Source organism: Brachypodium distachyon, chromosome 2, assembly GCF_000005505.3.
Source record: "Brachypodium distachyon strain Bd21 chromosome 2, Brachypodium_distachyon_v3.0, whole genome shotgun sequence".
Classification (NCBI taxonomy): Eukaryota; Viridiplantae; Streptophyta; class Magnoliopsida; order Poales; family Poaceae; genus Brachypodium; species Brachypodium distachyon.
In genome coordinates this window covers 32896643-32911906 of record NC_016132.3, presented here as the reverse complement: position 1 = coordinate 32911906, position 15264 = coordinate 32896643, and the positions used below count along the sequence as shown (strand labels likewise).

Here is a 15264-nt window from a genome sequence, read left to right as displayed (position 1 = left end):
CTTGGGCTGAAAATTGATTGAGTAACTGACCGTCCGACCCCATCCCATCACAATTCACAACTTGACAAGCAAACCAATTCACAACTTGACAATGGAACCAACACACCCAAATATTGAATTGTTGTAGTACAAAGACAATTGCTGCATCTGCACTTCTGCACGATCTGCAACTGCGGTCCAAGTGCGATCTCTGGACTAGGTCTCTTTAAGAACAAGTATTTTAGTCTTAATGTACATCCACGGTTTATTTTCACAGTGAGCTTAGTATAAAAAATATATTTACATGAGCTTTTGACACAAATGTTTCATGAACCTAGAACATGATTACTCCATTGGTGCAAATTACACACGAACCCATCTCAACGATCTCCTATCCCTCGTTGTGCTGAACTGGAGTCTCTTTCACAAAGCCATGAACGACTACTTGTTCGAATGGTTCGATATTTATACATACATAATGACTCCAGTAGTAATCAGATATGTAAACAATTTCATAATGTTGCACACAACACATTCATAAACTGTACTTACTTCCAAGAAATTGCACGCCAACTTTCCGAAATGTAAACCAACTTTAATAAATTTAGTACTCCCTCTGTCCAACAAAAAATGTCTCAAGTTTGTCAAAATTTGGATGTATCTAGACATGACTTAGTGTATAGATGCATTTAAATTTAGTCAAAATTGAGACATTCTTTGTTGGACGGAGAGAGTACTACAAAATTTTACAACAATTTTAATAACTGTAACCAAATTATTGTGAACTTCCAACTTTTCTGGTGAACTTTTAGATAAAAAAGATTAACTTTCAGAAAATTTACACTAACTTTCAGAAGTTGTACATCAAATTTCAGATACTATATATCAAATTTTTCTGAACTTTATGAAATTTCTAGGCAGACTTTCAAACACAACTTTGATTTATTTATTTTCGGAAAAACACAACACAAGTTAGCTCATATTTGTGGTGACGCTCACACTAACTCCACGCCTCCCATGGCAAAGACCGACACTAGTTTCGCGACAGCCACACCAAGGTAATCTTATGGGATGCACGTTCCCTCCCTTGACAGCAAGGGCTATATCTCGTCTGATGACAGTTCAACATGAGAGATGAGACGGCTTCAGGGTGGAGGGACAGGTCTCGACGGTGCCTTTAGAGTTAATTTTGGTGGTTTGATCCCATAAGATCTAGCAGTTGTTCTTCACCCATGAATTATTAGGTGTAGTCTTAAGAAAATCATGGCTTCTCATCGTCTATTTTGCTTATTCTTTTTTATGTTTTTTTTGCGACTCCGTCTCAATACCATACTCTCAAGGGACATGCAAGGCTTCTTTGAATTAAAAGATTATTATAGGATTTGGGTAGGGTTCTAACCCATGCGAATTTCTTTTGCAGACTCTGGTTCAAAGGAATGCATTTGTATGAATTGGTTTTCTACACTTTAATCCTATAAGAATTCTAGCAAGAGGTCTGAAAAAAATATCCTATATTTCTACATGTTTCCTTTGGTTCAATCAAACAACTTCTACTACCAATTCATATATTCTAAATTCAATATGATCGTGAAAGAGTCTTTAGCCTAATGGTTAGAGTATGCTCAGCAGCTTGTGTATATGATTGTCTATGTGGCATTTAGACGACTAAAGCACAAAGTAAAAGTACAAAGTAAGGCTCCCACAGCTTGTCTGCATTCCGTATGGCAACGGGGACCAAACCCGCCAGGTAGTGGCTAGCCAAACCCGTCCCCGTGACCCTCATCCTAGGCCCGTCCTCGTCCCCGTTCCCGGTCGCGGGTTTCAGTTTTCTCCCGGTCCCATCCCCATCCGATTTTTCATGCCCGTCGGGGAACCCGAACCCGCCAGCATTTCAGCACCAAGTCAAAGTTGCAGCAGCTACATGAATGAAAAACAACCCGTTTCAGGATCAAGATAAGACAAAACAATATAATTTAGGCAATATTTTTTTTTCCACACATATAACAACATTATATGGTTCTCACATATAACATCACCATTTCACACATATAACAACACCATTTGGGGTAGAAATATGGGTTGTATCGTGCCATTTTTATGGGCCATATTGAGTTTTCATGGGTTTCACAGGTACCGGGTTTGGGAAGTGCTCGACCAGGTTTGAACCCGTGAAACCCGCTGGGTTTCACTTTGAACCATAAGCAAACCCGCAGGGATTGAATTTGACCAAAACCCGTCTCCTAATGGGGTAAACACCCCCGTGTTTTAAGGTTTCGGGGCCCCATTGCCATCTTGAGTCTGCATGCTTGTCTAAATTTAGACATCGTCCAAATTTCTGTCCACAATGTCTATATACACACAATCCTGCCACGATTTAGCTATGAAGATAGGAAAGATTTGCTGATGATGCTTCTAGAGGCTCTAACACCACAAGCCAAGGACATGTCTAAGGTCCGGCCCGGTCTCATGCAGGTTGTGATGCCGCTCTGCATGTGTGGGACTAAGGGTCCTATTTTTCCTTTTTAAAATTTCTTATGATTCAGGGTGTTCCTGTGTTTTACTACTCGCCGTGATATAAAGATGTACACGGTCCTCCAATCCATAATAAAAGTTACTTAGGAGTAGTACCGAGTACTTCCCTTTAAATTTAAATTTGCCTTCAAATTTGAAAGAAAACGAACATGCGCCGGTGACCAGATTAATTTTCGATCTGATGGTATGTACACCAAGAAAAGGGTTCCTACACTGTCCCATTCGAGTAAATAAACGTCGCAAAACATGGCCCCACTGGTCAGGGAGCACGGGAGGACGGAGTACACCAGTCCTGCAATGCAATGACAAACCCACCCTGAACCTGAAGTACGGTCATCTAGTAATTCGCTAGGAAACAAAAGAAAAGGGGAACCAGAGGAAATCAAAAGGCCTGCTCCCTGCGGTCCTGCACACTACGAGCAACTAGTACCAGGCCGTACCACGGACTCACTAGTCAGTAGTACAGCCCCTCGTCGGGGGGCCCATCTGTCAGCAACCCAGCCACCCACTCATCGTCCGCCATTCCCTCCTCCCCCTGGGGACCGGCCACGGGCACCGCCTCCGCCGCCGGCGACGGCCACGGCCACGGCACCACCTGAGGCACCGGCGCAGCGAACCGGAAGTCAACCGAGGCCATGACCGTCGACGCCGACCCCGAGAATGACGGCCCGCAGCTCTCCATGTTCGAGCCTTGCACGCTCACGCACGAGCGCCCCGCCGGCGCCGGCGGCGGGACGAGCTCGAGCGCCAGCCAGCTCATCATCTCGGCGATGGACTCCTCCGTGATGCCCTCGTAGTTCTCCTCCTCCTCCTCCTCCGGCAGCCGCACGCACTCCGCCACCTTCTCGATCGCCGCCGCCGCCTGCTGCTGCTGCTGCTCGCCGGCGCCGGAGCCACGGCGGTTGCTGCTCTTCCGCGCGCCGGTGTTGTTCCTCGGCTTCCTCTTCGGCGCGCCGGCGTTGTCTCCCGGCTTCCGCTTCCGCTTCTTCCCACCTGCGCTCTCCTGATCCATTTCCTCTCGATTTGGGACCGAGGCTAGTGAAATCTTTCCGGGTGCTTGAGCATTGCCACTGTGGCTAGCTCCTCAAGCTCAACTCCGGGGCGTATGGGGACTTGGCGAGGCCGCCAGGCCGATCAATATATATTGTCCCCCGTGAACAAGCTGAAGCGAATTCTGCGCCGTTGGATTGATGTTGGAGATGTGTGTTGGGTGCGGGGACTCTGGTTTCTCGGTCCGGTTGGATGGGTCCGACCGGACTGCCCGGGCCAGGTGAGGAGAGACGCGGCGTACTACTGTCGTGCACGTGTGTCGAAATGACGTTTCTGCCCCTGTAGCGTACGGTCAAGCAGGCGTGTATCTTGGACTGTTGTGTGCTTCGGGAAGCTGCGCCCTTCGGGGGAGGCTTGTGACAGAGGGCGAAACAGAGGCGGGGGGTGTCAGGACGAATCAGAGCATTAGCTTGACCTGACCGGGTTGGGTAGCTGCCAGGATCGACATGCACCACCATCTACTATATCCTTTTGCCACGAAACCAGACCATCCTCTGCTTCGGATGCCTGAAGCAGTGGACTAGCCTTGCCTAGGGTTGCAGATGGCATTGATGTGCCATGTTGTGGCCTGTCATCGGTTCGCTCTGAAACGGGCTAGTGATTCTTCCGTGCAAATGGTAATTGCATTATGTTGTCAGGTCACTCCGATGGCAGCCATTGTTTATTACGCGTTCATCTGTTGACGGGTTACCGTGCATCTTTTTTTTAAATGCGTTTAGACCAAAGTATTTGTGTTAAAGCCTAAACTCCCGTTTTTGTTTGAATAATGTGTCTTTGGCATACAGGATTTTAATTTGCTGGAAATGTTTTTACCATCTCCTTACTTTATTGATGGATCAATCCATACAATTTTGGAGTACTCTCTCCTCTTGGGTATACAAGGCTCTTCTCTTAAAATCCTTTAATTTTAATATACAAAATCATTCTCTCCTCGCAACAACTCTTATCTCAACCCAATCGATGCATATTCTTTCCGCAAAAAAAAAGATGCATATTCTGCTATGTTCTTTGCCACCAATAATGCATTATTTATTATAAGTCCATAATAAATGTCTCTGATTTATTATAACTCTAGTACAACTTTGTACTAAATCAACGACACATAACATGATGAGAGGTTGAATTATTTAAAACTTGTTCCAACACTTTGTACTAAATCAACTTTGGATTTCTTTTGTTTCGTGTACAAAATTTATTGTTCTCTAAAATCCTACCACAACTTTTGAAGAAGAAAAAACTAGACCACAATTATTTGGTTATTATTTATGAGAATACCAGTTTTTTCGAAAATAAAACCCCCATTTGTATGATTTCTTGATATTTACTCAGGAAAGTTGGAAGTATCCAAAATAAAACCTCAACTTTGTATCATGAACTATCTCACCGCCAAACGATAAAATCCCATTATTATTATTAGTTTTTTTTACGTCCCTCACGCGCGAGCAAGTTGCATTTCATTTTGGTTGATTTGCAGATACGTGCTCTCCACTACATTTGTATCATGTTGACCTTCCATCGTACTAAATCCAGAGTACTTTCTCAGTCTCATATTATGAGGCACGCACGCATCTTTTATAGATCGTCAATTTAGCTAACTAAATATAAATTAAATAATTATATCAGGTCTTTCGATAAAAATTCTAATGATGTATTTAAAAAAAATTGAGAATGCTTGCCGTGCCACGTATCATGCGAGTACGATACGTGGCAAGTACGGTTGCTATCCTCTGGTGGTAGCCGATAGGGGTGCTGCGAAAGTACACGCGTCCTTGGTTGCTGGTGCATTTATAGGCTGAAACGAATCCTCCGCATTGAATTCCAAATCGAGATAGGCTGGGAAGTGGGAACCGCAGAAACCATTGCATATCCGCTCCCGACGTGAGGCCTGGCATGCAGCTGACATCGCTCATTATATGCGCACCTCACCCACTGTTGTATGCTGTCACCTCTCTACCGCGCGCCGTCCGCCTGAAAAATTGATCTGATCCCGTCGATGCTGCGCTACGGTCAGGTCCGGTCGTATCGGCCGGTCAGGGTAGAGTCTTGTCCTCCGGCAGGTGCCATCATGATGCCCATGGTCAGATCAAGCTGTGGCAGCCCAGCGACGTATCAGTGGTCATGTAATAACATAAATACGTTACTAATTTAATTTACTACGTCCACGGGACAGTAATTTATGTGTTGTGGTGTGCATTGTGTCATTAATTGTCTTATAGATTCATTTTATTTTAATTTGTGTGATGTTATGCTAATATATCTAGTTAACATCTCTTTTTTTTCATTTATTCTCATGACATGTCATCAAAATGTCTAGTTGGCATCTATGTTATTATCCAAATTACTTATACTATGACCAGCCTAATAGATGAAGTGACGAAGATGAAAAATTTAGCATTTCAGGAGAAAAAAATTAGTTTCACCCTGCTAAGTAAAAAAGGTTGCCTGTACACGTGCCCCGTTAACGCAATTGGAGAAGAGACAGCAACATCATACTTGTAACGCAACACAACACATGCCTCATGTTTTCTAAATCGAACCGGCTTCATCAACTTACTCGTTTTTTAGTTTTTACTAATTCGCATTGGAAGTATGTCCTAGAGGTTAGAGGCAATCATGTGATGATAAAAAGTTGTTATGTATTCATTAACTAATAGTATTGTCCTTAAATATCATCACTCATATACATCAACAAATATGTGACTAACTTGTGAGACCATTATTCTTTGATGATTGCACGAGTCCCTTGCGGTCGTTATCTTCACACCAAGTCTTGTGACCAGATCTTGCAATCTATTGCACGAGTTCCTCTCAGTACATGTGAATATACCTTGAAGACGTTGCATCTACGGTATTTGGACGAAAGATCTGTGAGGAGGAGCATACAGTCGGTCACGAGACAATGCTATGAAACGCTGAAGCTATGGTCCTACCATCTGAAGAACAAGGAAAAACAGGCGGTCAACCGTTCAATTGAAGATTGGCCTGATTAATACCAACTATTTTTTCTTCTTTTGCTTCCTTATGTTTGCTCTGTCCTGCCTTATAATTGTTTTCTCTTTTGCCGGTTTCAGGCACTGCAGGCTGCAGCCAGACCCTACGCTGATTACGGGTCTGGCTACAATTCAGATCGCCATGTCCATGTATTCAACGCATGTTCCAATGCACCGGAGAAGGAACTCACGACGTCGCAAAGCAGCCGGGCGGGGCAGCCACGACCACGGGCCGGTATGCGCGTGGGCAGGGGCGCGCGTATTACCGTGCAAAAACAAAAATCGTGGCCCGATCGACTCCACCGACGTGGTTCCCCGTTTTCCACATCCCAGGCGGAAAGCACACTCTTTAATGATCGTGTTGACCTTTAATGACATGTTTTGCCTTCACGACCCTGGCAATTAATTCCCCCCTCCCAACACAGCACCGGCACTCTCTTTGATTAAACAACGCTATCTTCTCCCGCTCAAGTACAAGGCGTTTACAGCTGTGAGCCCCTGTCCTCGCGTCACCACCCGCCCCAACAAGACCTAAAACCTCGCTGTCCTTCACATGATCAACCCTTCTCCGTTTCTTTGCTCAAAAAACAAGTCCCCATTTCCGCCGGATACGGTTTGTTTAGTCCAAACTCAAATCGGCCAAACAGCTCAAAGATTCTCCTTACCGACACAACCACCCATGCATGCTCGCTAAAAGGAAATACTCTATTAGTAACTGAAAAAATAATAATCAAGGCAGGCATTGTAGTAGCAAGTACTAGCGAAGTTGATATATTCGAATGATAGTGTTACAAATAACAAATCACCAAATTATACAATCCACTACAGATACAAAAGAAAAATGTTCAAAACAAGAATAAAAATAAAAGAAATGTTTTGAGGGAATTTACACCGACGACGCATGGCATGGTCTCTACTCCAAGAGTATTTGTAAAGTGAAAAATCTTTTTTCTTTCTCTGAAAGTTTAGCACTCCAGTCCCTAAAAGTCGACGCTCATACCTAGAAGGTCCACTTCCAGATCTTGACGCGGACTCTGACCTTGCACGCGTGCGCGGCGGTGCTCACCGTCGCGGTGGTCGACGGCTCGGCGGTGTCCAGCGCGGGCGCGGGGGCCGGCGCGGCCAGGGCGGTGCCGTTCTTCCCCTTGGTCTTCTTCGGCGCCGGCGGGGGCGGGCTGGGCGGGGTCACCTTGATGCCCTCGCAGCGCACCTGGATGCCGATCTTCTTCGTCTTGAGGCCGCCCACCTTGACCCCGGCGCGCGTCTCGGCGTCGATAGCCACGGAGAAGGCGCCGGACTTTTTGAGGTCGGAGCTGGCGCCGCTGGGGTCGACGGTGAGCGCGGCGGCGGCGACGGTGGCGGTGAAGACGGTGGTGTTCCCGGCGGCGTGCGCGAACCCGGGCGAGGCGGATTCCCCGAGCGGGACGGCGTTGGCGGCCGTGGCGGCGGAGAAGGAGAAGTCGTCGTAGAAGTAGACGAGCTTCTTGTTGGGGTTCTTCGCGGTGACCGTGAGGCTGATAGAGTCGGTGAGCACGGGCGCCGTGGCGGAGGAGGAGAGGTTGAAGGCGGTGAGGCGGACGGAGGAGACGGAGAAGCTGGGCCGCTGCGGACGGTAGAGAAGGTAGAAGGCGCCCCCGGCCGCGGCGGCTACGATTGCTAGGAGGATGATGACTAGCAGCGCCCAGCAGAAGCAGCAGCAGAAGCTGCAGCGACAGGACCGCCCGCGCCGGCTCTTCCCCGCACCCTGGGGCCGGTAGATGGGCCGCTGGTACATCTGCGGCTTGGGCGCAGCTGCCGCCGGTGCGCCGGCGCCGGCTCCTGCGCCGTTGGCCATTGCAGGCGGAGGGTTGGGCTTCGCGGCGGGGTAGACGCGTTCGGCCATTGCAGCCGCTCCCTTCAGAGGAGTACGCCGAGGCTGAAGCTCCTTGAAGACGCGGCGTTGCTGGGCTGCTGGCTGTTGAATTTAGTGGAGCCAGAGAGACGTGCTACTAATAAGGGAGGAGAGGAGAGGGAAGGTGAGCTCAGATGAAAAGAGACCCGTCACCATACCCGCGATGGCTTTACCTCACCTAATGATTTGGTACTTTGCTGCTAATGCTGCTCCTAATTGGAGCCAATCTTTGCTTACTGTGATATGATTAACAAAACAAAAGGGCGGCTTAAGATATCTGGTGCTTTATTCGGTGATGATGTTAACCATTTTGATCCTGCTCCAGTTAATTACCGGAATGTAGGGTTGATGCACCGTAAGTCAATGTCTAAATACGATCCAAATCGTCGTGCAGGGTTCATGCAGGCATTTTTTTCACTTGTTTAAGCGTGTGCAAGCTGATAGTATGTAATTGTGTACCGATCCCTTGTGCAGCCATCCATGTGTTTCTCATTAGCGCGTCACGGTAGTTAAGGCCTTTGACTTTGGTGCAGGGTTGGAGCCGCTTTCAGTAAGTTAAAGAGGAGCAGATCCTGGCTTCATGCTGAAGATCCCCCACATCTGCTTAATCTGACAGAGACTTCCCAAGGACGCAAGGGGAGAGATAGAGAAGCGACAATTAAGAGGGGAAATGTATGTGAGTTCTCTGATAAACGATTGAACGATGGAAGGAAAGTGATTACATCTTTTAAAAGCTGTAATAACTGGTTTCTTTTTGGAGAAGGAGAACTGAAGAAGAAGAAGACAAGGCATGTTCAGTCAGCCGAATGGGGGAGCGAATTATTGGACGGCACAAGGGCGTCCTGCTGGCGGTATCGTGCGCCTGCGGCCATCGCCTCCCACGCCTGGAAACAGGCCGAATCCAACCATGCTGCTGGGGCCCGCTGATCAGACAATCCACTTCCTTTGCGGGTACCCACATTTCCAACAGTCGTCTATCGAAATAGTACAAGGTCCAGTGTAGCAAATGACAGGGGGGCTGCCCTCTGTGACGCGGAGTCTCTCTCTCACGGTTGTTTATTTCTTATACTCCATCCGTTTTAAATTAATTCTATATATAAGTATTGCAAATTTTCATAAAATATTTATAGATTTAGATTTAGCATCATTAGGTTCTTACTTTTCCTAACCTCACTATTTTAATGTTGTCATCATATTGGATGAAGTGAAGTGGAGCTAAGTATAGATTGGAGGAAGATTAAATACAGGATACAATAAATTGTATTCTCCGTCCAACAAAAGATGTCTCAATTTTGACTAAATTTAAATGCATCTATACACTAAGTTATGTCTAGATACATCTAAATTTTGATAAACTTGAGACATCTTTTATTAGACAGAGGAAGTACGTGAATATGAAGAGGAAGATCAAGTACTCTCCTTTTCCCATATTTTGTCTCTAAAAGGCTACATGTACAACTAATTCATAGATAAGATTTAAATTACAATTGGCATCCAAATTTTAAACAGATTTACCTACAGGATTTCTTTTAGCATGATTTTCAAATCTACATTTCACATTAATAATTAGTAAGACACAACACGGATATACAAACACAAAACATGACTATTGTAAGACAGAAGCTACGACACTACATTGCGTGTGTATGACAATTATAAGACCGCAAAAAAATACAGGACGAGCGCGAGTCGAGATATAAGATAAAGATACAATAGATGCCTATTGTTAGATGTTAGGCATCACGAAAATAGCATTAAAAAAATTAACAGAACATATCAATATAGTACCTAGTTTTCAATCTCTCGTCATGAAAAATTTAATGGTGAAAAACATATTTTAACTTGGACGCTCAGTTAAGATTATTGCATTTTGAATTTTTGATCTAGAGAATAAGAGAAGAGTTAAAAAAAACAAAGAGCATGACACATGTTGCACGAGGAGGCCGCACACGACACTTGCTGTGTAGAGAATGCACCTGTTCAGAAAGGGTAGCATTTTTTTTAACAAACCTATTATACTCTCTCCGTTTCATAACATAAGGCACTCACGTATTTGATAAAAAAATATATTTTGTGAACACATGTTTTTGTGGCATGAAAATTGGTGTCGATAGATTGGTTTTAGATTACATATATTATAAAAATTGGTGTCGATAGATTGGTTTTAGATTACATATATTATGATTGGTATCTATAATTGTGATTTTATATCGCATAAAGCAGATGTTAGCAACGTATTTATTAGTCAAAGTTTTATCTTAACGTAACCTAATATATGCATATATGTGGGAAATTTGAATATATTGCAGGTCCTACTATTTTCTTCCCGTGTAGAAGAATCGAGTAAATACAAGATCGGGGTGTCACCAATTTGAATCATTGTGACATGGACATAGATATAGTGATAGTCTGTGTCACATGGACGCACAATTATATTGATTCCGAACGACCTTAGCTAGTCCCGTAGTCCGCAGTCGTATTAATCGCCAACGGAACACATGCTTTAGTACGTACTTCTACGACCTAAATACTGGAGTAACTTGACTATAGTATTAGGGGTATCATGGCGTGGAATACTCTTACGTGTACAACTAGAGTACTACTAAATTATTATACTAGTACAATAATGGCGTGCCTAATTGTAGCTGACATGTTGTTTTTCTAGCTTAGCTCACGTGTATGCGTCATGCAATTATGCAATTATGCCAGGCTGCATGAAACACGTATGAAACGGTTCTTGTAACATAAAACCATGAATTCAGTTTTTTTCAAACGATACTCACGACATGAAAATCAATGAATAACAGAAAATCCAAAAATGACCGGTTAAGACTAGTTAACCTTCGTGGCCCACATGTCATACACGGAAGCCAGTTCTTTGGCTGGCAGCTCATTCATAGCAGCTTGAGCCGGCTCCCTTCTTCATTAGGCTGGCTCGTTCCTTCTTCCTCGCGCAACTCCTGGGCATGGGCATGACCCCGGCGCCGTCCCGTCGAACCTTCTCATCTGCTACGCGGTCGGGGACGGGTAAGACCCAGGCAGCGCCCTGCCTCTTCGCGTGCGCCATCTGCCGCCGCTTCTTCGCGGCCCGCCCGAGCAGCGCCCCGCCTCATCGCGACGGCCGTGGTACGGGGGCAAGGCGGCCCTCTGCCTCGTCGTTGCCGCCGCCGCGCGCGCCGTGCTGAGCGCGTCCAGCTACCTTCACCGCTTCAGGACGCGGCTAGGGTTGGGGGAACCGGAGGTGGCTAAGGTGGCTGGAGGAGAGCTGCCTCGACGTGCGCCACAACATCGGCGCGGTGTGTGGCGGCAGCGCCTAGGAGCTGCAACGGCGGTGGCTCAGGGGCGGCGGCGCACCGAACGGGCTTGGAGAAGAAACTGGCCTCGGAGGGTATAGACTAGGCAGGCTTGGCTCGTGTCTCGGCTCAAGCCGTTTCCTTGGACTTGATCCAGAAATTAGGCGCATTTTATGACATGTGGGCCACGGCTGATTAATTTGGGTAAACTGACCACTTTCGGTTTTTTTTTACAAATTACTACCTCCGTTCCATAATTCTTGTCCCAAATTTGCCAAAAAATGGATGTACCTATTTCTAAAAGGTGTCTAGGTACACGTAAGACTTCGACAAGAATTATGAAACGGAGAAAGTAACATATAATTTGTGGGTATCAGTTGAAAAACTTTGGGTTCGTGGTTTTTTGTTACAATAGCCGCTAGATACGTGTCTTTGTGCAATTTACTCCAGCATTTATATACGGTTAGTGTGAAATTATATGGAACCAGCTCTGCATGTCCCCACAAATCATTAGTATCCTATTTCATGTTTTATCAGTTATCACCGAGAAAATCGATCCGAAAACGATGGGCTACCTGAACGGCAACAACTGCAACCTTTGTTTTTAAGGTAATTAAACTGCTACTTGAGGCGGCTTTTCAGTCCTGATAATTAATGACATCCACTACAAGCTTGATCTGGTGATCGGATGCCGAAATTGCTTCACGTAAGACGTGAAAACGTTCGTTCCTTCCCTCTGTCTACTCCCAGGTTTCGGGCCACCCAAATACAAATCCGAAATATTTAGTGTCCCATAAGATTGTCTCCACAACTCCTCTCCCGATAACCTTTTACGTCTCTTCCTCTTCCCTCCTCTTGTTGATATGCGAATCAATCTAAGTCAGCTGTAATCTGCAGCACTGCATGTAAGTCGGATCGAAATGGCAAATATATGTGACTGAAAGATGTTCTGAATTCTCATTCAATTAGTAGCTCTGATTGGAGGGGGAAACTGAAGAAATGATGCCATTCTTTGCCTAGCAATTATGAACTACAGTACTGTAATTCTTGCCAAATACTTGGGTTTACAACTGATAGCTCCATGAGCTACTGAATTTTCAGAGAACAATTCAACAAGCTTTGCATACATACACATTATGAAAGCATGTAGAGCCACTGTATCAAAAACAGAGCTAATAAACAACCTGTATGTTCTACTTTGCAAGTCAGATTTCTTGCCCTTGAGATTCTCCTTAGACTCGGATGAGCACATCAGGATGACTAGCGATGCAGTATTGGCCGTACGCGTGGTCGCCCGTGACCGACCAAAGACAAGGACGGGATGGTCGCGATGGCAACGGCGACCACCGAGGATTAGGACGGCATGGTTACGACGCGACGGCTTCGAGGATGAAAACGGGATGGTTACGACAGCGATGGCGGTGAGGAAAGACGACGACAACGACATGGTTGTGATAGGAGCAGCGACCAAAGATGAGGATGGAGATCCATGATGTTGTCGGAGAACCAGCAGCGGCAGCAATCCAGAGCCGGGTCGCAGCCTTGCAGGCAGGAGAAAAAACACGATGAATGGCTCTGATCGATTGGTTTTGGACTTTCCTGGACCTGGACTTTGGGTAAACAAAGGCGACCAAAGAAGAAAAAAGATTAACAGCGAGCTCGCAGCCACGTACGACGGACGAAAATTGTCGTATGCATAGCAGGGCCGATCAGATGCTGTTGGAGCACGAAATCGTGGGGCGATTGAGGTCATCGAGACCACACCGGTCGGCAGGTGCTGGGCACCGACAGAGCTCCTCGTTCTCGCTTGGTTCGTTGCGCGAACGCGTCTCAGGCTCTCAGCCCATTTATGGCCGTGTTGTGGGGACTGTTGGGCCCCAGGTAGCGGGTGGTGTGCGCCTGAAACTTCTTTCTGGTGGCTGTACGATTTTGAAGCGCGTCACTTCTACGATTTTTTCCCTGTTTTGCAGGATTTTTTTAGGAACACAATACAAAGGCAGACGCCCACAACACGCACGTACACTCACCCTTATGAACGCACACACGCACACCATATCCCTATGAGCACAGTATTACTACTAATTGCAGAAAATTGTTGCAATTAGTACTAATCTTGTGCACTTGTGAATTTCAGTTCGTCTTTGTGCCCTGAGGTTTCCTTTGTTCCATATTATTTGCATTTTTTTTAAACCAGTCCCAACCCAATCCTTTTGTTAATAAAATCAAAAGAAATAAATGCTCGGTTAATTACTGGAAAAAAATAGTGAAATAGAGACTCAAGGTTATCTTCCTTTCCAAAAAAAATAACGAAAAATTAGGCAATGCTCCATCTCTACTAACAATATTCAAAGGACCAAAGCAACAAGCCTTGCATTTGAGACCGTTGACCACCGAAGACAACTTTTGACAGAGGTAAAAGTGCCCGATCTTTCGATGAGAAGATAGCCCGATCTTTCGATGAGAAGATAGCTATCGATTTTTGGGTAGATGTTGACATTGACGAACCGGCTACAAACCTGCAAGACGTTGCGCCTTAGCGATCGCTACACCAACTTCTGAGGTTATTGATCACACCGGAGCTAGATCAACCTGATCACAAAGGATCAATCCCTGCATGCAACCGAAGAACAAGCAAGAATTATATATGCAATCAAGATATTGCGAATAAAGGTGAAACTTTATTGATGGGATTCTGCAAGCGCGTAGTACAGAAGGTCGATTTGACACTTGTCTTAAACCAAACAAAATCCCAGTCTAAACGAAGACCTAACGGGGGTATATATGAAGGACTAGAGGGATATGCGGCCAGTCTTGGGAAAGAAGGCCGAAACCCACTCTAGGTTGGTTTCCTTCACCTATACGGACTCTAAAACTTCAGCCCATGTATGTGGACGAAAATTACATGGGCATGGCCCAAACTTAAAAGGTGACGCAGCACCATATAATTACGTGGACGAAAATATGAAGGGAAAAGCTCTATATTTTGCCCACGTCTTCATCTCTCATTATGGTGGTTTCAACGTTCTGAAATCTCCCGTTGCGGCGCCATATTCAATCCTCACACGCTTGCTGCCTTCATTTCCATGCGTGATCATGCTCCAATGCTTGTCCCTCTCATCCATGCTAGGTCCATCATTCCTAAGTGTGACAAACACATCTGACTTAGGCAGCATCATATTCTCATGTATGTGAAGAATCGTTCCAAGAAACGAAAGTACCTGATAATTAAATTGGCTGCGCGAGCTCTTGTGATAGGTCCTTGTAATGTGACTGTAGGTGCTACAGGTGTATCAACATGTGGGATGTCCTCATCATCCTCCCCTTCTTGAAATGAAGTCGTCCCCGACGCAATGTCATCTTCTTCTCCCAAATATGGCTTCAAATCTGCAATGTTAAATGTCGGACTTACCGTACCAAAATCTGCAGAAAGCTCAAGTTTATATGCATTATCATTAATTCGTTCTAACACCTTAAGAGGACCAGCAGCCCGTGGCATCAATTTTGAGTTGCGCAAATCAGGAAAATGATC

The 15264-nt window shown here is 45.6% G+C and overlaps 1 protein-coding gene across 1 annotated transcript; it reads right to left on the bottom strand.

Moving 5' to 3' along the window:
• Positions 1-7293: 7293 nt before the first annotated feature.
• Positions 7294-8561, bottom strand: LOC100840303 (NDR1/HIN1-like protein 13). The gene has a single exon (XM_010233314.3). The coding sequence runs from the start codon at positions 8431-8433 to the stop codon at positions 7552-7554; it is 882 nt and encodes a 293-aa protein (XP_010231616.1). The 5' UTR covers positions 8434-8561; the 3' UTR covers positions 7294-7551.
• Between the last annotated feature and the right edge of the window lie 6703 nt (positions 8562-15264).